Source organism: Ruditapes philippinarum, unplaced genomic scaffold (assembly GCF_026571515.1).
Source record: "Ruditapes philippinarum isolate M1 unplaced genomic scaffold, ASM2657151v2 ctg162_1_1_1_1, whole genome shotgun sequence".
NCBI lineage: Eukaryota > Metazoa > Mollusca > Bivalvia > Venerida > Veneridae > Ruditapes > Ruditapes philippinarum.
The window spans coordinates 50,773-75,056 of NW_026866001.1; the positions used below are offsets into that span (position 1 = coordinate 50,773).

The 24,284-nt window shown below is 34.7% G+C and overlaps 1 protein-coding gene across 1 annotated transcript in view; it reads right to left on the bottom strand.

Moving 5' to 3' along the window:
• The window catches only part of LOC132730980 (zinc finger protein 235-like), a 70,575-nt gene continuing 46,291 nt past the window's right edge, over positions 1-24,284 (bottom strand). The window contains exon 4 of the mRNA XM_060717073.1: positions 1-1,250. Within this exon, the coding sequence (XP_060573056.1) occupies positions 624-1,250 (627 nt within the window). The 3' untranslated portion in view covers positions 1-623. The remainder of the gene's footprint in view (positions 1,251-24,284) is intronic.

Below are 24,284 nucleotides of genomic sequence, written 5' to 3' on the forward strand. Positions count from 1 at the left end.
AGCTGTGAATAGACATAACATCATTATATATTACATAACACGCAAAAGTTATGAATTCATATACTGTAACATTCAAACGTCCACATGAACAGACAACTGACCATAACTCAATCAATAGTTCGCTGTAACCATCTTAAATGGTTTAAGAGGTCGCATTTGCACTTTCTAAAATTTCAAGTACGGTTCTTGCATCGCGTGAAGGGTATACCCCAGCATTTTCAAACCAAGATCGGAGTGCAACAGGGTTAACCACTTTGTCGTAAATTTTCTTAGCAACAGCTACAACATCTAAATTTGAATTAAATTTATGTTTCTTATTAATTAGTTTTTTATACTCAACTTCGTAGCTTGATACTACAGCTTCAAATACACCTCCACTTCTTGTTTTAACAATGCATGATTCTTGCGGTGGCAAAACAAACAAAACAACATTGTGTTCTTTTGCCCATTCAATTAGATCGACGGATAAATGACTCTTATGTCCATCGTACAACACAATTATGGTTTCATTTTCCTTCATTTGAACATGATTTAAAAAATAATCACTTAAATAGTTTCTAAATCCTTTTGTCACTAGCTGAGATTTCCTTATAAATGTACTGTCCTCTTCGTCATCAAAACCTTCAACCATGACAAAATAAGGTGGAATTTTTCTCTCCTGATGCATTCCCTGCCCCTATAACAGTTAAAGTATCATATTGACCATTTATTTCGAACTCAAGGTCCATTTCGTCCATAATAAAAATTCGTTTTGCAGAACCATAATACTCAAATAAGATACAATTCAATTGTTCATAATAATTTGAAATTTTCTCTTCGCTGGTGCACAATATCTTTTGATTTGGCAGAAGAAAAGGAACCACACTTTCTGATTCCGGGTGACGTTTTTGGTAAGATTTATACCACCTTATGGAAAAGGGTTTATCTGCCGCCCTTTTTCCAAGAGATATGGCATAATCAGATGCATGTCGAGTAATTTCAGCTTGCGTATATCCGTAGCCGACGTAAGCTAAATTATTCAAATGAGAAGAGAAGTTACGTTCCTCAACCAAACTGAAAGTTGGTATTGGTCCCATTTTTGATTCCAAAGGTACTCTTTGATGTACTTTATCCTTAAGTGTACTGTACGGTATGTTAAACGTCATTGCCGCCTTACGTATGGATGCACTACCGTCTTTTACTATGTTGTAAGCATCAACTATTTTAGATTTGTCATAAGTGCCCTTAAATTTACGCTTTCTTCTGATAATCTAAAATGAAATGAAAAGAGAATATTATTATAACAGTCTGTAAATCGGTTTTTTCCCTGGTGATAATCAATGATGTATCTAGCTAACTTATATGAAGACCTTGGTTGGTTTCGCAGTTGGGGCCCAAGATCAAGGTCGTCGTTAAAAGAAGGAGAAAAATTGTTTCCGGACAAGAGCTAAAGTTAGCAATGAGATACTGTAATCACACTTTGTATTAGCAAGCTTACATGTAGAGTCGGATTGTTATTGCATTAGATTACCTGAGGTCAAGGTCTTTGTCACTGTTACTATTGTCCGGATAACCATTTATCTATTTTTTAAAGTAACGGTGATCTTGAACCTTTAATCCCAGAGGTTCAAATGCAATACCAACCTAGGTCTTCATACAGGCCCTTGTTATATACCAAGTTTGTTTGATAAACAATATTCTCATTCCTAACCCTAGCTATTGTCCGGAAACCAATATTTCTATTTTAAGCTACGCTAACTTCGTTTGTGGGGGTTTACGATTTAAAAATAAGATTAAGTAAGCTCTGTGTTTGTTTTTGCATTGATAAAAAAGAAAAGTATTTGCATCAACCATATACGCATGTTTGAAAGACAGTCAATAAAAAACACAGAACCAAGAACATCAGTTTAAGTATTTTATTTAGAAACTGACTAATGTTGAAACTGAAACATATTTCAAACATGACACAGTTTAAAATGCGGCATCTCTATACAATACTGATTATGTTTTATTCAAATTAAACAAATTTACAACTTTGGCGATCATATTTTACATATGGAATGAAATCAAGAAAATACTAAGCGGGTATTCCCCAAGGGAATTTCTGTATAATTATAAACCAAAAAAGCGTTAAAAATGGTGACCCAAATTTTAAATTTCAAAATTTAAAATTTTAAAAAAAATTTTTCTTTAATTTTTTTTATTAAAAAAACAACGTATTATGTCATGTATTTTCATATCTAATAGTACAAATACAACGTAATCATTTCAAGTATTTTCATATTTTATAGTACAAATACAACGTATCATTTCATGTATTTACATATCTAAAAGTACAAATAGTCATGCATGCCAAATATATAGATATTATTCAAGTTTTTTTTTTAAATTTATCTTTATCGAGTGGTATGAAAAACAAAATCATGAGCGGTGGTAGCAACAAGGGTTATATGATTATTTTGAAACCACACGACGAAAAAAAATCCTATGTTAATAAATAAATGTTTTTGTTTGTTTATTACATACCTTTCCTTTTTTAACTTTAGAACTCTAAAGACTTCCACTTCAATTATGTGTGTTGGCTTGAATTAGAAAAACGAAGTGAGACAAGACAAAAGTCAAAATACGGAAAACGTAATATGTTAATACTTGTAGATCCATTCAGAATGTACAAAACAGTAAATTTAGTCATATTAAAATGAAACAAACAAAACTATATGAGAAAGCCAAAAACATTTTTGATATTAATAAAAGTTTCGTGACTATTTGAAATTAACATCAGCTAATAAATGCATAGCCAATATGATTTTATTGTTTAATAAAAGACAAGAATCGACATTACGCATCATTCCAATACTTTCTATTGGCATTGATATCCATCATTCAAATACATATTATGGCGTGAAAGGTAATTTAAAAAACAATTCTAAAAAATTATGAACAAGACCCCAAAGATGTGAATAGACATAACATCATTATATATTACATAACACACAAAACTTATGAATTCACATACTGTAAGAATAATATGTCCACATGAACAAACAACTGACATTAACTCAATCAATACTTCGCTACCTTTTTAAATGGCTTAAGAGGTAGCATGAAGACTATCTAAAATTTCAGTACGGTTCTTGCATCACGTGAAGGGTATACCCCAGCATTTTCAAACCAAGATCGGAGTGCAAACGGTTAACCACTTTGTCATAAATTTTCTTGGCAACAGCTACAACATCTAAATTTGAATTAAATTTCTGTTTCTTATTAATTAGTTTTTTATACTCAACTTCATAGCTTGATACTACAGCTTCAAATACACCTCCATTTCTTGTTTTAACAATGCATGATTCTTGCGGTGGCAAAACAAACAAAACAACATTTTGTTCTTTTGCCCATTCAATTATATCGACGGATAAATGACTCTTATGTCCATCGTACAAAACAATTATGGTTTCATTTTCCTTCATTTGAACATGATTTAAAAAATGATCACTTAAATAGTTTCTAAATCCTTTTGTCACTAGCTGAGATTTCCTTATAAAGGCATTGTCCTCTTCCTCATAAAATCCTTCAACCATGACAAAATAAGGTGGAATTTTCTCTCCTGATGCATTCCCTGCCCCTATAACAGTTAAAGTATCATATTGATCATTTATTTCGAAATCAAGGTCCATTTCGTCCATAATAAAAATTCGTTTGGCAGAACCATAATACTCAAATAAGATACAATTCAATTGTTCATAATAATTTGAAATTTTCTCTTCGTGCACAATATCTTTTGATTTGGCAGAAGAAAAGGAACCACAAGTTCTGATTCCGGGTGACGTTTATGGTAAGTTTTATACCACTTTATGGTAAAAGGTTTATCTGCCGCCCTTTTACCAAGAGATATGGCATAATCAGATGCATGTCGAGTAATTTCAGACTGTGTATATCCATAGCCGACGTAAGCTAAATTATTCAAATGAGAAGAAAGTTTACGTTTCCTCAACCAAACTGAAAGTTGGCATTGGTCCCTTTCTTGATTCCAAAGGTACCCTTTGATGAACTTTAGCATTAAGTGTACTGTAAGGTATGTTAAACATCCTGGCCGCCTTGCGTATGGAAGCGCTACCGTCTTTTAACCATGTTGTAAGCATCAACTTTTAGATTTTCATAAGTGCCTTTAAATTGCGTTTTTTCCTCTGATAATCTAAAATGAAATGAGAAAAGAATATTATTATAACTGTCTGTAAATTGGTTCTTTCCCTGGTAATGATCAATGTTTTCTTACACTAGAACTCCGCGAGTCGGATGTGTCGCCTTGTGAACAATGAAGTTTAGGAGAAATGGCCAGGACAAAAATGAAATATGAAAAATAACAAAGGGCAATTACTAAAAAATAATAAGTGCAGAGCAGCAGTTTCTGTGCACTGCACTTCGTATCAATAAGATCTATCATTCTATGATGTTTCAAGTCCATAGTTTTCATACTTGGGGAGAAATGACCAGGACAAAAATAAAGTGAGAAAATCAACAAAGGGCAATAACTCAAAATATAAGAAATGCAGAGTATCAGTTCGTATGCACTGCACTTTTCTTAATGAGATCTATCATCCTATGAAGTTTCAAGTCCATAACCTTTATACTTTCGGAGAAATGGCCTGGACAAAAATTAAGTATGAAAATTAACAAAGGGCCATAACTCAAAAATTAAGAAATGCAGAGTACCGATTCTTGTGCACTGCACTTCTTCTTCATGAGATCTATCATCCTATGAAGTTTCAAGTCCATAGCTTTTATACTTAAGGAGAAATGGCCCGGACAAAATAAAAGTATGAAAATAAACAAAGGGCAATAACTCAAAAAATAAGAAATGCAGAGTACCTGTTCTTGTGCACTGCACTTCTTCTTAATAAGACCTATCATCCTATTAAGTTTCAAGTCCATGGCTTTTATACATTAGGAGAAATGGCCCGACAAAAATAAAGTACGAAAATTAACAAAGGGCAATAACTCAAAAATTAGGAAGTGCAGAGTACCGGTTCTTGTGCACTGCATTTTTTCTTAATGAGATCTATCATCCTATGAAGTTTCAAGTCCATAGCTTTTTTTAGTTGAAGAGAAATGGCCCGGACAAAATTAAAGTATGAAAATTAACAAAGGGCAATAACTCAAAAAGTAAGAACTGCAGAGTACCGGTCCTTGTGCACTTCACTTCGCGTTATTGAAAGAAGCATGCATACCAAGTTTGAAGTCAATCAGACTTATAGTGACTGAGTTATGCTCCGGACAAGCTTTAAGGGACGCCGACAACGACACAGACGCCGCCGGCAAAAGTAACCTCTATATGTCACCTTTTCAAGGCGACACAATAAAAAGCAGTTACAAGCACGAGTCACACTTACCAATGCCAATACAATGCTTAAGCCTGTTCCTTTATATACTCCATCTCCCTTAAGAAATAAAGACGTATGAGTAAAAAAAAATATTTTGTAAGGAAAATCTAATGGGAGATAATTCTGTGCATATTGTTTCTAAAGATATGAACCTTGTCACATAAGAATAAAGATGTGGTTGATGGCGAGGAACACATATTTGAAGTTTACAGTTGATTCCTTAGGAAATTAAAAAAGTAAAGTAATATATTTCACTGCACCAAAACTTTAATCTGAAATCTTGACGCAGCAGTGGATGCCGACAGCTCTCCATATACTTTCAACTGGGGGGGGGGGGTCCAGTATTCCTACTTGAATACTGTATAATGACCCTAAGGATCTGTTACCTGCTTTTTATTCGCCAAGAGAATTTTGTTATGCACCTGGTTGTCCATCCGTCCGTCTGTAAACAGGTTTTCGTGTCCGTTCTGTTCTCTTAAACCGATAATAGGAAATTACATCTATTTGGCAGAAATTTTTATATTACTGAGATGATATGCAGAATGCAGTTTTGGACTACCTCGAGGCAAGGTCAAGGTCACACTGACTCGTTCAAAATCCTTAAATAAGTGTATAAATTACAAAGGTGGATTACAGTGTATGAATTTATTAACATGTTTCCTCCAAATATATATCATAAAATAAGTTACCTCCCTTAAATATTTCCGAAAATCTATTACATGTACTTTATTATATTGTTTTGTTTTTTTTTGAATAAACTATATTTTTGGTTGCTTTTATCTGTTTAGATAATAATAATTGAGATAGGTTTATATGATTTCATTATTTCGAATAAGACACTTATTAATTGAAAGTGATTTCACTTAAAATATGTAAATTCACTAAATAACAATAAGTTGTAAATGACGCAAAGCTGTCTGGTAAGCTCAATAGGTAGAGCGTTGGACTATGAATCGAACTACCCAAATTCGATTCCCGCAGGGTGCAAGTCACTTTCATTGTGACTGAAACCCTTTATACGGTTATTCGTTCTGTACCTCTGCCTTTGTATGAACAGAAGTAATCAGCTCCTTGCGGAAGTGAAGGCAACTAGTACAGGTAACAAACCATTGTTTCATTAAAAAGTTATATTAAGAGATTTTTGAAAATGTAAATATCTGGAAAAAAGTGATCTCTCGGGAGCATTAAAAACAGCAAAATTACATGAAAATTGCAGACTCGGTTTGATTGAGTCGGTACATGTATACCCAAATTTAAACATGACCTTTATTATAGTTGATCTTTATTCTCGTTCTTTATATCATGATGTATCATTTGTGAACGATTCAATGTCATGTTAGAGTGATCTAAAATAAATTATGTTGAAGACCAAGTGGTCCCAAAAACCACACAAAGGTAGCGGGAAAGTCGAGGTATTTTCTTCACAAATGAATGAAGGCTGTTTTAGTAAAAGATTAAAAAATCTATTTCAAGCACAGGTGACTGACTCAGTGACCTTAAACTCCATTCAAGATTAGAGAGTACGATTAAAAGTACGTCGACAGTATGCTGTCTGATTTTTATTTTTGGAGGGGACGGGGGTTGTGGGGGAGCAAAAAAAGCAACAGCAATATCAACAACAACTATTTTGGAATAAATCCCATGGAGTAGGAATTTTTTTTATATCATATCATTTAAGAAGTAACATTGACTTTTGATCGTCAAATGAAGAGTTACAGCAAAATGGGCCAGTTTATCAATATCAACCACACAAATCCTTTCTCAGATAATGAATGGAAACAGACTATGTAACTGTGACCTTCAACGTAGCCCAGGCCTCCTACAATGAAATGGAAGTCGAATGAAACAAATATTTAGAATGATTAATGAAATTGCGACTGTGAACCTTAACAAAACCAAATTATAATCAGTAGTTTTCTTCAATTTGTCTATTCGGGAGGGGGGAGGCATACCCGTACACAAAATTAAGCAGAGGCCTTCATCCATCACAAACGCTGGAAAAGGGCCATATAACCTTAAATGCCGGTATGACTTACACCCAAGAAAACGAAGCATGTCTTTTTAACTCATGCGACATTTAAAAGCGGGACCAGTATATCTCACGGTACTCCAAGAAAGACGTTCACATTCAAGGACACTGTGGCCTTAACATTTGATTCAAATGGAGTTTATAATAATAGTCATATCCAGTTTAACTTAAGCTATCATTTTCACACTTTGTGGCATTTTCAGCCTCAATCATATCTGGTCATTCCTATGAATGATCTAACATGGATGAATGAAATAATGTAAGACCAAAAGTAAAATTACATTTTTAAGTATTTATTACGAAAAAATCGTAACTAAATATTGACAACAGCTTCATCTAAGTCATAATTTGACATCTCTGTACAATACCTATCATATTTCATTTAAACATAATAGATATTACAAATGAATATTACAATATTTCTTGGTTATTCTATTCTTACAGATAAAACAACATGAAAGATCGAGATCAGAATAAAATGCAAACACGGAAATTTTGAAGATAAATAGGCAAATGATTAAACTAAACATACATTTACATTCATCATAATATTCATTAACTTGTAGGAACTATTTGAATATAATAATCAAAGTATATGTAATAAAGGAACAAATAAATGGTATTTGGTTTTTTCCATATCACTGCATATATCATGTTTTTTTTATTAATCATGCTAAAATGCATATTTTCTTGGTAATATAGTAAAACCTAGCAATTGATCAAATCATGTGTAAAAATAGAAAATTCAGTCAAATTTTTGAAGGGCCAAACATATTTGGGAAACAGCCCGTTTTCAAATTTTCATAAATAAATTGAACTGATGTTCAATCATCTGGTGGAATGTGATTCAAAATCTTTAAACGCAAGGAATCTAAATCATTCAGATTGTTAACATGGCCAGCATAGTCTAACCTGCTGTTTGACAAGGATAAAAATGAGAGCAAATTAATTAGTACTCTGAACTTAATTGTTTTACTGTCTGTTTACTATTTATTACGCAGCTTCTTCTGACCATTTTTCAGTAATTATCAATGTCACTACTTATACTTATCTCACATAATTGAGGGACAAAACACCATTTGACTCAATGTCCGATATCAATTGTCACGGTGAAAATACCCCTGGCAAGAGAATCACCAACGACCCTTAGATTTCTGTTCCGATGCCTTCGTATAATGTCAAGCGGATAAGCAAGCATTTTATAGTAATGAAATGAATGATGCGGTCAACTTACAGGAATTTAAGAGACTTCCTATATGTAAAACACTTTAATAACTAAAATGAAAAACAATCAAAACAAATGAAAACAAATATGAAATTTTAATACATACTAAATTTCAATTTAAATCAGGATATTAATTTAAACAGAAATTTAAACCTCTGAAATTTAACTGTAAACATGCTGGATATGTTTAAAGCATTAACATGGCTTTTAATTTTAGACTAGTGTTTTTGAATTTAAACCATTTCTGTATACAAGTATAATTATTCGACTTATAATTATTCGACTAGTGTCAATTTAAATACGTCTTCATCAGAAATGAAAATAAGCAACGAAAAAGACCTCCATTCAGGAGACATTTAGCGCACATAGATATACAATGTAGATCAAAATGATAATGTTTGTGAAGTTCACACAGCCGGAACGGATTTTTGCCTAGTTACGGCATAAATAATGAAAGATGTATTGGAAAAAAAGACAGAAAAAAAGACAGAAAAAAGACACTTAAAGAAGAATAGATATAGACGAAAGTGACAGAAAAAGTAGTTTTTAGACAATAAGAGATATATACACAAAAAGTGATAGTGAGTATAAAACAACAACATACATGGACAATGTGATAATGAGAACGACAAAATATATGGACAACCAAAAGGATAGTGAGAATTTAACAACAAATGATATGGACAGACAAAAAAGAAAGAGAGATACACATTGATAAAGCTAGAGTGAAAATGAAACAAGACACAGAGACAAACCCAATTGTTGTGTATAACTCAGTTATTTATTGGTCAAAATCTATTACTAGTAAGCCCCGCCTAATAACCTTATCTAATGATGCCACGCTCTGTGTCAAATCAGTTAATAAACGATAGTTCAGCATTATAGACCTGTTACTTCTGTATAGAAAACATAACAATCTAGCGACGACGATAACTGGACATTAAATTTTGGGAATTTTATCCATTAAATATTTATGTTATTATCATAACGTGTGTAAAATTCTGGATTTAAATTGTTAGTGTTAAAATGGCTACATTAATTGGATATTTATCTGAATTTGATGGCAATTCAGAATCATGGACATGTTATCAAGAACGTTTAGAGCAGTACTTTTTGGTAAATGAAATAGACGATGAGAAAAAAGTTCCAGCATTATTGACATTACTTGGAGAAAAAACATACGATTATTACGGAATTTAATATCACCTGACAAACCTGCAACACAAATCATATGACGATCTCTGTGATTAATTGAGCAAACATCTTAACCCAAAGCCATTGATTATCGCTGAACGAACGAAACCAAGCGGCATGTTAAGGTGTAAATGATTACGTAACTACACGGGACCGCATAGTTTGTGGATTTAAAGATGAGCACATACAGCGTAAACTCTTGTCGATGGAGGACTAAGTTTAAGGGAGGCTGTTGAGACAACAGTTGATATGGAAACAGCTACGAGGGACGCCGCAGAACTTCAGTCGTTGACCGCAAGTGTGAATAAGGTTGAGAAAAGGAAACCTATGAGAAGAGCACAGGCCATGGTAAAAACCGGCGAACACAAGCTCTACCATGAAACAAAGCGGAAAATGTATTCACTGTGGTAAAGACAATCATGCATCCTTCAAATGCCGATTTAAGAATGCCATTTGTCATGTTTGTAATGCACGGGGACACATAAAACGTATTTGTCTGAAAGCATGTGCACTAGACATACATGCCATGAACAACGACGACGTTCCTGTGATGAGTATAAATTCTGTGACCAAAGGTTCTAGCAGGAAAATCACCATCACACCAGAAAAAGACGACAGACCCATAGGAATGGAAGTCGATACTGGCTCAGCTGTTTCTCAGATGTCAAGAGAAGTGTTCCAGAAGTGTTTTGGAAATGTAACATTGAATAATCCCACATCAGTGTTAAAGACATATTCTGGAGAAGATATACAGCCAGCCGGAACGAAGCTGGTAAATATTTGATACAATGGACAGTCAAAATCGCTGAAACTGTGTATTGACATGGGCAACGGTCCCGCATTGTTTGGGCGGGACTGGATGAGTGAAATAGTATTAGACTGGTCACGTATTGTACATGTGAATTCAATTGATGACCAATCAAGACAAACACGTATATCCGATATTATCACGCGATATGAGTTTCCGATGGTATCGGGAAAGTTAAAGATATTAAAGCAATACTATCTGTCAAAGAGAATGCGCCACCGAAATTCGTAAAGGCTAGGCCAGTACCGTATTCGTTAAAGCCGAAACTAGAAAGGGGTTAGACATCCTAAAAGAACAGGGAATTGTCACGAAAGTGAATACATCAGAATGGGCTACATCTATTGTGCCCGTTGTTAAATCTTCGGGAGAAGTTATAATTTGTGGAGACTTCAAAGTCACCGTAAATCAAGCTATAAATGTAGATAAATACCCACTTCCGAGAATAGAAGACAGTTTTGTGATTTAGGCAAGTGGAAAGAAATATTCAAAGTTGGATTTACGCCAAGCATATCTTCAGTTGGAGTGCGATGACAAAACAAAAGAAATTTTAACGATTAACACTCACAAAGGTCTATATTCGTATAATAGATTGACATATGGAGAATCATCAGCACCTGCAATATGACAAAGAACAATTGATCAAATTCTTCAAGGAATACCAGGAATACAGTGCATTCTCGATGATATGGTTACTACAGGAGACAAGAGTCACATTAGTTTTGTCTATATATCTTTTATATACATGTATATACTTATTTATATATATATATAAATAGAGACACGCAATTCTATAAATAGAAAATTCTATAAATAGAAATACACAATTCTTTAAATAGAAAATTCTATAAGTAGATACACGTGGTGGAGACACGTGGTGAAGTCACGTGGTGGAGTCACGTGGTGAAGTCACGTGGTAGAGTCACGTGGTGGAGTCACGTGGTGAAGTCACGTGGTAAAGTCACGATAAACAACAATTCAATTCAATACAAAACAACAGGGTCTTGTCCTTAACCCATTTGCGCCTGTTGTCTACTTTTGTAGACACTAGCAGTTATCAGTACACTAGGACCTAATTATGAGCGCACATTTGTTTTATCATTGTTATTCTATACTTTGTTGTCATGATAAGCGTTAATTGGACCTACTTTGCCAGACAAAATGCAGACCACTACGTTATTTGCAGTGTGTTTTCAACAAGAATGTGATAAAAATTGCCTTGAAATATTATTGAAAATGGCTAGCAGAAACAGGTATGTAAAACTTTATATTGTTTTTATTTTATATCATAAAATATGATTGTTTTAATATTGTATAATTATATTTCTGCTCAATTTCCTGTTTTATAATTCAGAAATATGTATAAAATGTGTTATGACAGTCAATTTAGATTTTTGTCTACAAAAGTAGACAATAGGATCAAATGGGTACGTTTTATCATTATGAAAATATTTTGTTGTTTACAGAAGATACACAGTAAATGAAATCATATCAATGCTTGAGGATGAAGGTAACTTTGAAAGGGCAGATATACATGTTCAACCACCTCCTGTAGATGAACTGACAGATGAAGATAGTGCAAGTGAAGATGAAGAAGGAGGTTACAACAACCTCAGTGGACGTCAGTTAGACCAACAAGCAACAGCGACAGTTATTCGCCTAGATGGACGTCATGTTGTTGTTGATTGTTGATGTTGTTTTTGGATCTTCCTAGCAATTCTGCTTATATCAGGCTATAACACTGTGCCAAGACGGAGACAGTTCTGGAGCCGGGATGATGACGTAAGGAATGAGGCAATAGCTCGTACAATGCCTCGAGACAGATTCGACATATTGGTGCGATATGTACATCTTTGCGATAACAACAATCTTGACAGAGAGGACAAGTTTAGCAAAGTAAGACCACTGCTATGTCTGCTGAATGAGCGCTTCTTGTTATACTACTTGAAAGAGAAAAACCTTTCAATCGACGAAAGCATGATCCCGTACTATGGGCGACACGGAGCGAAACAAGTTTTATTCGTGGGAACCAATTAAGGTTCGGTTATAGATGTGGGCGTTTAACGAAACGCAATTGGGATATGTTTTACAATTTTGAGCCCTATCAAGGGGCAAAAGGCCACCAAAACCCATGATCCGGCTTTCCTTTGGAATGGGCGGAGCAGTAGTTTATGGACCCGCTTTCGAGCTTGCAGAAAGATGATGCATTACCATCGAACTTTTGATAATCTATTTACCGTTCCCCCTGAAGCTCTTTGACCGGCAATACAGATATGGGAATATCTTGCCACAGGAAAACCATTCCGTGCCAACCGAATAGAAGATTGTCCTGTCAAAAATGTAAAAGACAACATGGGAAAAACGCAACGAGGAAAACTATGAATAAAAGGTTGACGCACACAAAGGTCTGATAGTGGTGAGGTGGAAATGACAACCAATAATAGTGAATGTGGTGTCAAATTGCCAATGGAGTTGAACCATTGCAACAAGCAGCACGGTGGTCAAAGCAGGCAAAAGCTAGGGTGCGCCTTCCGCACGCCATACCTTATAAAGCATTACAACCAGACAATGGGAGGTGTGGACAGGATGGATCAAAATGTTTGAGAAGTATCGTATCTCTATCAGATCCAAGAAGTTGGTGGTGGCCAGTTGTTTATGTATTACATTGACCTTGCGGTGCAGCAAACCTTGGCACATTTTACCGTGCTACTGATGCAGGATTGAGGCAACCCATTAGATCTGTTAGGTGTCAGACGAGCTCTGGTTTACTGTGGCTGCTTTGCTCAGGGGCGTACACCTGCTGTCAGCCCTGGCAGACCAAGAGGAAGGATGAGGCCATTGTCAAGAAGAATTCCAGACCATATCCGACTTGATGGTAAAAATCATTACGCAGAGCCAGCAAAAAGAAGTGCGCTGTTCATTGTGTGGAAAAAAAATACAGGACACAATGTTCCAAATGTAATGTTGGAGTGCACAGGAATGCTTTGAAATGTTTCACAGTGTTTGGGTTTTCATACGATCAAAGCCAAAAGACATGAACAATAATAATTCATATTCAGAATGAATTTCAGAGTGAACACTTCTGTGCCTAATGTCTACTTTTGTAGGAAAAGTAATAGAAAACATTGCCTGTATAAACTTTAAGGATTTTTTCAAGTGACATATATTCTATATGTGTTTTTAACTCCATATACCCATTTGCCGCCTGTTGTCTACTTTTGTAGACAAAATATTAAAACACTAAAATATTAAATACAGTACTTATATTTGAAAAATAAACGGATATATGTTATAACTATATGGTTACTATATGTTTTATACATTTCTTATATTAAAAATAAAATTCCCGGCACAAATGGGTTAAGTATGTTCTGTTATAATATGAAGTTGATCCCTTCAATAATAGCAAAGTTACAGCGGTTACAGCCAAAACAAAGTCAAGGTCCATTAATGAGTGAAGGTCAAGGTCTGTTGGGTTATTCTTAAGGGTTATCCTTGAAAGATTATTATGTTCAAGTTTGAAGGACAATCCATTCAAAAACAAGAGGGCCAATGATGGCCCTGAGGTCGCTCACCTGTATATAGGCCCCACCCCCAACGTTTGGCCCAGGGCCCAATTTTTAACCCAAGGGCTTTTATTTGCACAAACTTGGTAAAGACACCCATAAGAAGATGGTTTTCATGCTAAACATCTAAGCTCTAGCTCATTGGGGGCTTTTAAAAGAAGATTTTTTTAAAGTTTTTACTATACACATATAGTTAAAAACAATGACATCCCTGGGCCGGGCCAGTTTTGACCCTAGGGCTTTTATTTGAACAAACTTTGTAGACACTAACTAGAAGATGTTTCATGCTTAATATCTAAACTCTAGCTATTTGGGTTTTTTCAAAGAAGATTTCAAGTTTTTGCTATACACATATAAGGAAAAGCAAATGATCCCCGGGGCGGGGCCAATTTTGACCCCAGGTCTTTTATTTGAACAAACTTTGTAGACACTCACTAAAAGATGTTTCATGCTTAATATCTTAACTCTAGCTATTTGGGTTTTTTTTTTTCAAAGAAGATTTTTTAAGTTTTTTTGCTATACACATATAAGGAAAATCAATGACCCCCGGGGCGGTGCCAATTTTTGACCCCAGGGCTTTTATTTGAACAAACTTGGTAGACACCTATATTAGAACATGTTTGATGCTTAAATATCTTAGCTCTAACTCTTTGGGTTCTTTAAAAGAAGAATTTTTAAGTTTTTACTATATGCATAGAGGGAAAATCAATGACCCCCTGGGGCGGGGCCAATTTTTGACCCCAGGGCTTTTATTTAAACAAAACTTGGTAGACACCCATTAGAACATGTTTCATGCTACATATCTTAGCTCTAGCTCTTTGGGTTCTTTAAAAGAAGATTTTTTAAGTTTTTACGATATGCATATAGGGAAAATCAATGACCCCCTGGGGCGGGGCCAATTTTGACCCCAGGGCTTTTATTTGAACAAACTTGGTAGACAGTCACTAGAAGATGTTTCATGCCAAATATCTAAGCTCTACCTTTTTGGGTTTTTTAAAAGAAGATATTTTAAGTTTTTTCTATCGGTTGCCATGGCAACCAGAGTTCTGCATGGAATTAAATTCTTTGAACAATTTTTAAAGGTGACCACCAAAGGAACATTCCTGTGAAGTTTGGATGAAATTGGCTTAGTGGTTTATGAGGAGATGTCATTTAAAGTAAAAGTTTGCGGGCGGACGACGGACGGACGGACGGCGGACGAAAAGCGATCACAAAAGCTCACCCTGTCACTTTGTGACGGATGAGCTAATAACAAAGTTACAGCCAATATTAAGCAAATGAAAATTTCAATAATCTGACCTTCAAAGTCAAGGTCATTTATGAGTGAAGGTCAAGGTCTGTCGGGTTATTTTTAAGGGTTATCCTTGAAGATTATTATGTTCAAGTTTGAAGACAATCCATTCAAAAATAGCAAAGTTACAGCCAATAATAGCCACTCGGATAACTAAATTATTATCACAGGTTCTTAAATGGCCTAGCCTCAATTAAACCGCTAAAAAGGGGCGTAAGTTTGTTTGGACTAAAGAATGTCAAAACGCGTTTGTGAAATCAAAATATTTGATTACGTCAAAACCCGTTCTTACGGATTACGATCCGAAATTACCCGTACGGTAAGCAACGGATGCTTCCCCTGTCCGTATTTCTGCAATATTATCACATGTAATACCCGATGGCAGTGAGAAACCAATTTAATTTGCAAGCCGTTTGCCATCAAAGTCTAAAAGAATGTACGCGCAAGTACAAGGCGAGCTACTGCAATATATCTATATGGTCGAAAATTCACGCTGATAACAGACTGTCAGGCACTCTTATCTATATTCTCTCCGGGCAAGGGCATTCCTGCCACTTCTGCTGCGAGAATACAACGATACGCGGTTTATTTGTCAGGCTTTGGTTATGATATAGATTATAAAAGTACGAAGAAACATACTTATGTCGATGGAATGTCACGTTTACCGGCGCCATCAAAATTAGAAAATGAGAGTAATTTTGAGGAAGTATTTTTCAATGAACAATTCGATAAACTTCCAAAAACTAGAGCGCAAATCAAGCGTGAAACTTGTTTACGAAAATTTAAACAAGGGCTGGAGTCTGAACTTACATGACCCTGTCCTGAAAGGTTATCACACGCGCCGGAACGAATTAACTTTTCAAAGAGGCTGTTAAATGTGGGGAATTAAAGTTGTTATTCCTGAGAAACTCAGAGGTCAAGTTTTAGATCTTCTGCACTGTAGCCATAGTGGAATAGTTACAAGAGCTGTCCGTAAGACAGCGCGCTCGACTTTTTTATTGCTTGCCAATAAAAAAAGTTTTTGCAGTAAAAGGCAATACAAGAATCTCTGTATTTTTAAAGTGAACTAGTTGTTTGATACCCTTGAATATTACAGCAATGTTTATATGACATAATTTATGGTAAAGTGAACAAGTGGATAGGAATGAATTTTTTTAGATTTTTTAAGTTTTTTAGTGCTTGCCTATAATACAAAACATTGACAGTTAAGGGCCATAATTCAAATAAAATCTTTGACAGAATTACCTTCTCCTGGACATGTTTGGGAATCATGATTGTAAACAAGTATTCCAACTTTCAAATTAATATCTCAAACAGTTCAGTCAAAAAGTGGACTGGTACTAAAAACTTAACCAAGATTCTAAGTCGATAAAAGGCCTTAATTTTTAAAACAAATCCTTGACAGAGTTACCTTCTCTTGCGTACAGATGGGGGTAATGATGTGAAATAGCATTAAAAGTTTCAAAGCAATATCTCAAAGGGTTAAGGCAATAAGTGGATTTTACCCATATTCAATGTATTTTCTAAGTCAAAAAGGGGCATAATTCTGTCAAAAACCTTGACAGAGTTATGTCCTCTTGTCTGTTGATGAAGGTCGTGATGGTAAACAAGTATGGTCAGTTTCAAAGCAATACCTCCAATGGTTTTGAAATAAAGTGAGGTGGTACAAAAAACTTAACCAAGCTCAATACACTTTCTAAGTCAAAAAAGGGCCATAATTCTGTCAAAAACCTTGACAGAGTTATGTACTCTTGTCTGTAGATGGAGGTTATGATGGTGAACAAGTATGGTAAGTTTCAAAGCCATACTTGTAATACTTCTGAAATAAAGTGGGGTGGTACGAAAAACTTAACCAAGGTGTGACGCCGACGCCGACGCCGGGGCGAGTAGGATAGCTCCCCTTTTCATAGAAAAGTCGAGCTAAAAATGAAACATTTAGCGCGAAGTTATGTCTGGTGGCCTGGCAATGACACGGACATTGAACACATGGTGAGACAATGTCAGGCCTGTCAGATGCAGCAGAAAATGCCAGATAAAGTTCAAATGCACGCACTAATTTTGAACGCGTACATGTAGACTTCGTAGGTCCATTTGGCAGAAATAGAGGATATGGGAAATTGTCCGTCTGCCGACAAAAAACAACAGTCAGTAAAACAATGAGTCAGTACAACAATGAAAGATAGACACAAAAGAGTGAAAGTGAGAATGAAACAAGAGACATGTGATAATTGAACAATTAATGGCAAAGAAGTAAAGAAACATCAAAAAGTCACAGACAAATTGATAGTGATAATGAAACAAATACAGACAGGTATAGAGAATATGATAGTTACAATGAAACAACAATAGATATGGACAGGAAAGTCATTGTGAAAATACCACAAAAAGAGATATGGACAGAGAAAATGATAGCCATAATGGAACAACAAGAGATATGGACAGAGAAAAGGATAGTTAATATGGAACAACAAGAAATATGGACAGAGAAAGGGATATTTATAATGATATAGACAGAAAAATGGAAAGCGATAATGGATTTACGAGAGATATGGACAGAAATATTAGAAGAAGCTGTTTAAACGTTGTTTTTTCCCCTATTTTTAGCTCTGTTGACGCGTAAAAGGGGCCAATTGAAATGATATGAACAAATTGGAATGTGACTGTCACAAGAATGCTACAGACCGCCGAACAACTTTCCAGAGAAGAACATTAATGTTGATGCATGACGACAGATGACGGGCTCCGAAACATCCCCTTTGATAATAATAGCTCACACTAAACCTTTGGTTCTAGTGAGCTTAAAAGATAAAATAAAACCTTTTAATTAAGTCAATGTAGAGATAATAATAATAATAATTTAATAATAATAATAATAATAATAATAATGATAATAGATAATGAACATTTTCTCTATGGCAACTATACGGAATCACCATATCTGACAGTGCTACAAAAAGCAAACAGAGAATGGAATCTGCACGAAGTTCTCCGCAAAAAAATACATGACATAGCTCTGCATACTCGAGACACATCTTTCTGGTGTTCAAAATGGAAGGAATTGTGATGGTAATGTACAGCAAATTACATACAAACCATTTTCTACGAGTTTTTTGTAAAAATTGTCTTTGGCAGCAGACAGAGAAGAAAGCATAAGGAAAGGACGTGGAGTCTTCCATTAAGATGCTACTGGCACCGTCGTTCAGAAGGCCGGACAAAGCAGAAATAAATTTTAAAATATGTAAAATATTTTTTTATATTCTACGCTTGTAAGCCCCTGTAACAATATGCCTTTAAAGTTACAACTGATGTTGTTGTTATTGGTTTATTTATATTCTACTGATTATACTCTAGAAGATATATTAATATATTTCTTGGCTATAGGAACGCCTCCTTACTAGTGATTGGTTAATTGATTTCTGCGTTGATATTATCGATATACAATTCTCCTTTCGGGGAGAAGCGATAGAGATGGATTAGAACAGATCATAAAAATATATGACCTGGGGTGTTGTCGTAGTTAGGGAAATAAACTTAGAAATGACTTTGTAGTTGTTGTTTAACTCCCATCCTGTTACACCCGACCCACCCGAGGTTTCAACAGAAGACAGGAGTTTTGTCCCGGTTCTTGAGTTTATACTCTTAAGATAGAATACTTAGCAAATTTCAAATGCCTCAGCTTCTTTAAACAAAACTAATGTGGGACTAGTGACTTTAGTTGGGCTTTGATTTAATTTGTCCTTCATGCATTCAAGTGAAGGCAGTACATAATTACATAATAAATAAACTTTACACTCAACAACGCCGACCTTGGGAATTATGTCACCGTCGCAGTTGACAAATACTAGTATTAATTAATACTGACAGGTTTGTACTATTTAACAAGTCATTATAATATATGATAATGCAGCAAATTTTTGCACGATATGCAAATATTTATTGACCTACGTCCAAATGGAAAGTGTTTAAATGTGTCACAAAAAGTCTAGAATCATATTAGTTTGAAGCAGTGGACCTAAAGTATACTGGATCAAAGTAGATACTGTATATTAAATTAACTCAAGGATCGTGTTTTTGCTTTATGTGTGTATAATTTGTGTTTGTTTGTTTATTTATAAATTCAAAAAGCTTTAAAATACTTTTGAGAAACAACAACGAAGAATAAAAAAACGTAGGTATTTAGTACTTTTTTATATATCATATCCTATTGTTTAACTATAAATTCAAATAATTTTAGTATACAAATTGAATATTTTAAAAATTGAAATAACATGAAAACGTTTTCGTGCATTTTCAGTTTTCAAAATGATTCCATAAATTAATTTATAGAAATATTGATTACAGTAACAATTGCTCTTGGCATTGCCTCGACATTTGGAAGTGACGTCGGAACCCACCTCGTTTAATGAATGATGACAAACCACCCGTTATAAAGGAACCAAAGGATATGGCGTCTATACAACTAGTCTTGGAGCAAATATATGATCTAAAGTTGCACTCAAAATTTCTTTTGAAAGAGGTAAGACATGTCTTTTGAAAGACGGTAGATTTGATCATTGCTCATAATTATGTTTTTTCCAGAATAATGTAAAAATTAGATTTTTCACAATGTTTAAACAATTCGAGCTCATACCTACTATAAATAGTTGTGAATAAATAAGATTTATTTTATTTTAATTATTTGAATTTTGTTTTCATTCTAACCAATGTTAAGCTTAAATATCCGTGGTCATAACGATATATGAATGTTCAATCTCCAATAAAAACGCAGAGATCATTAATCCATATTTCAAACATACATGTAGTCATAAGACATAATAAAAGACCGCTGCATGGAGAAAGGAGAAGGGAACGCAAAAATACTTAAGAAATGAAACCGCTTCTTCATAATTCTACGATAAATTAGTAGAAATAGATGATAGACATTTTCTCTATGGCAACTATACGGAAATACTTAATCTGACAGTGCTCTGAAAAGAAAACGATTTCGAGACATTTCGGCCCCAAGACATATCGGTCCCAATTCACCCAACACGTTTCGAACGGCCCTTTACCAAATCGGCCCCAGAATAAGTACTGTGTTTTAAACCGGTATATTAAAATTTCATAGTTATAATAATCATAAATGACAATTTTCTTGAAGTGGAACGCCAATTTCCAAGTACACGTACCTTGAACAATTTACGATACCTCTTTTATAATTTACGTAAGATTAAATCTTTACCAAAACCATCAACGATTTGATACTTGTTGCATTTAATGTTAACTTCAATGTTTATAAATATATCACAATAAATAGCTACTCGTAATTATTTCCTTGATATTGAAAAATCTAACACATTTAATTATCAGGTAAGAGAAGTTAGTTGTTCATGCACGTGAAAATCGAAACATTCGGTCATGTAATTTTACAATGAAAAGAAAACAGAAGCCATTATATCTATAATTCTTTTGTCACTGTAACATTGCTTGATTAAACTTTTTTTCTTTTTCATAAAAACTAATTAATAAATATATAACAGGTACATTTATAATTTGGATAAAGAGACATCAAAAGTTTACATTCATTTAGGACATATGCTCTTTTTCCAAACTGTTTAGATAAGAACAAGTTCAGGAATTTAATGCTCGAAGGAAAATACAACAAACCAGAAGTCGTGGAAGAGAAACAACAATTGCGAGAAATGGTACAGAAGGCAAGTGTTGACAATGTGGACAAAAAACTAAAATTTACTGATGGTAAGCTGTCATTTTAATCACTAGTAAAGCAATGTATATGATAGTGTATTCAATCTTGCTTGTTCACTATCCTTTAAGAATGAGTATTTAGGTATAAGCTGAAAAGGGAAAAGTAAAAATGTTTAAATTTCTTATTTCCTTTGAATCAGTCTGTACATTTGATGATTTAGTAAATTTGGATTAGATCTTACTTTAAGAGAAATTAAACGGTTGACAATTTAATATGTATATGCATGCCATGCAGATTCAACAGATGACAATGACAAGGATTGTGAATTTACTCTGAATTTCCTTTTTTGCAAATCTTGAGGAAAACAGCTAGGATATTCATTTCATATCCATCGCGTCATACTCAATCGGGACTGAAACACGCCAGAAAGTGTATACATGTACATAATTTGAGCTTTTAAACCCAACTTATACATGTACATTACTAATATTTGTTGTCCAAAGTTTTGAAGTGTGTATGTTTGTCTTTTTACAGGTCACGCAACAAGTGCTGACATGGTGGATTATTTTCTGAAAACTCTGGAGAAACTAGATATTTCAAAGCTGCTTCAAAATGACATGGGTGGCCCAAACATCAATGGAAAGTTTTTGATACAATTCATTCAAGGCTTCAAAGTCAGTATGGATCACATCTACTTAATATTGGATCCTGTGGACTACACACACACACACGCACACGCACACACACAATAGGTTCAAGGCAAGGTTCATGAAAACAGGATGGAGTATTGGTGACTATCTCGCCTCATTAAGCTACTTGTTTAAAGATTCACCTGCCAGGCGTGAAGATTTTGTGGAGGTCGCTGGACTATTGATACCCCTGAAATTTGATCATCACGGGTGGCTTGAGAATACACCCATTGTAGAGAGAGTATGTTAAAGCAGTTGAGGAAAAGAAGATTCCAAACCCAGGAAATAAATATTTTGAAGTTGTGACAGAACATATCTGGGACACTTTGATTCTTACAAAATTGTTTTTCTTTTAATATGTTGCTGCAGCCATTCTTTACCGTGTATAAGACCAGCAGGCCAATGGTGTGCTTTTAGGCTGAAGATATGTGACATGGTGACGGCAATCATGCAGATATTTGTTTTCAGTGACAAGATGAATCAAATAAAAAGTTAGCTAAATTGGCTGTGACAACAAAAGTGTTAGTTTCAAAGATATAAATATGGTTAACAACTCAAGGAAACTAAAGTACGTGACGCACAAAAATGGAATAAGATAGGGGCAAGGGTTGGCTAAGTTGACATTGTGAATACAATTCTAACCAAGGCTCCAGTGACAAAATCACTTGTTCGCTATCTGGCTTGCCTGGACCCAATAAATATATATGGCTAAAATTAGTTACGTGCATAGAAAATTTTAATTACTTTCAGTATTAAAGAAGTCCTCTCAGGTTAATGCAAATGATTGAGATGCCCTTGTACAGCAATGCAACAAATTTGTTGACCATTTAAGGTATCCACCTACCAAACATTAAAAACTATAATTAAATACTGTAAGGAAGTAATAAGGAGAAATTCAAGATAAACCCAACTTGCCGGAATAGGTTAACCATACAATGTCCTATTTTCAAAGTGATAAAAAGGGAAATAACTGGGAAAAATGGATGGCACAGATAGATAAACTTGCAATATCATTTATTTTGTATTGATAAATAAGCTTATGAAGCTATAAGTATAGATAGAACTTCAGATATATCCAACTTGCTGGTTTAGGTAAACAAATAATTCATTTTCTAAGTGCTAAAACGGGCAATAACTTAAGAAAAATGGAAGCCATAGTTGCCCAGATCATGCACTTAGTGTTGATAAGTAAGTGTGTAAAGATGGAAGCCATTGGTATAGCTATAACATAAGAAAAATCCAATTTGCCATTTTACTGGTTAACCTCGTTGGACCGCCTGGAAGAACGGACATGCGGAAGGTTCAATTACTACATGTCCGGGCCATAAAAAGCAACTCAGGCAACACTGTCGGCCAAAATAATTACTGGAGATGGCAAAACGAGAGAAAAAGGATATGTGTGTATATGACAGAAGAAACAACAAAATTGCACCTGTCGATCAAGTAAGTGGTATTACATATTATGAAAAAGTATGCCATGGTGTTTCAGTCTAAAGACACGCTGATTCATGAAATGCATGTTCATGCATTTCATGACTTACAAGTCATTCTTAGCAAGTTCATGAAAGTCGAGGCAGTTGATATGCTAACTCCAAAAGAAGCAAATAATATCAGTTTGGAAGATGCGACAAAGCAACTCAAGCTGTTGGATTGTTTTGTTGGATGTGGCGCAGAGAAGATGAAGAGTCGTGGCAGGGAAGATCCAGTAGTTCTCGTATTCTTAAAACAAGTGAGGAACGGATAAATCCTTTTGTTTTCAGGATATGGATCGTTACTTTTTGGATCAGGGTGTCCTGGCTATTGCAAGTTCTTATTGAAATGACATGCTTGTACAACCAAATGAGATTGACACGAATAAGGCAAACCGCTATGCAGCCTATAGACAATTTACTTTGTGGTGCCATTGGAGGCCAGTTACTGGAATCCGCCGTGTTGTCCAGAGTTGTTGTACATGGTACATTAGTGATAAATTCAAATACTTTCAGACAATGCATGTTTGTGGCTGGAAGGCTTGGATGAATTGTTTGTTTTTTTTGCTTGTAATATACATGTTAACTACAGTGAACAAAAATACCATTTTTTTTCCTAAACGTTATGACAATGAGTAGAAAAGTTTGTGTTCATGAGAGAATTATAACTTTGTATTTAATTTTACCTGAGAAACTGGCAGCTTTAGTCATCAAATACAGATGGGATACGGAACAGTCACGTGAGTTAACTCCCTAGATAGCCAGGTAAATATTTGCATGATTTTTGCAAACACTGATCAGTACAATGTAAGCATTGAAACGCCATATCACCGAGATGAAATCAATGATTGGACCTAGGATGAAGAAGACCTGGTCAATTCATAATTGGATGCTACATGGTAAGGGTTCAGAATAATGTGATTTTGATGATCATTTCCTTGAAAAAGTCTTACGATCTTGGCCAATAGAGGAA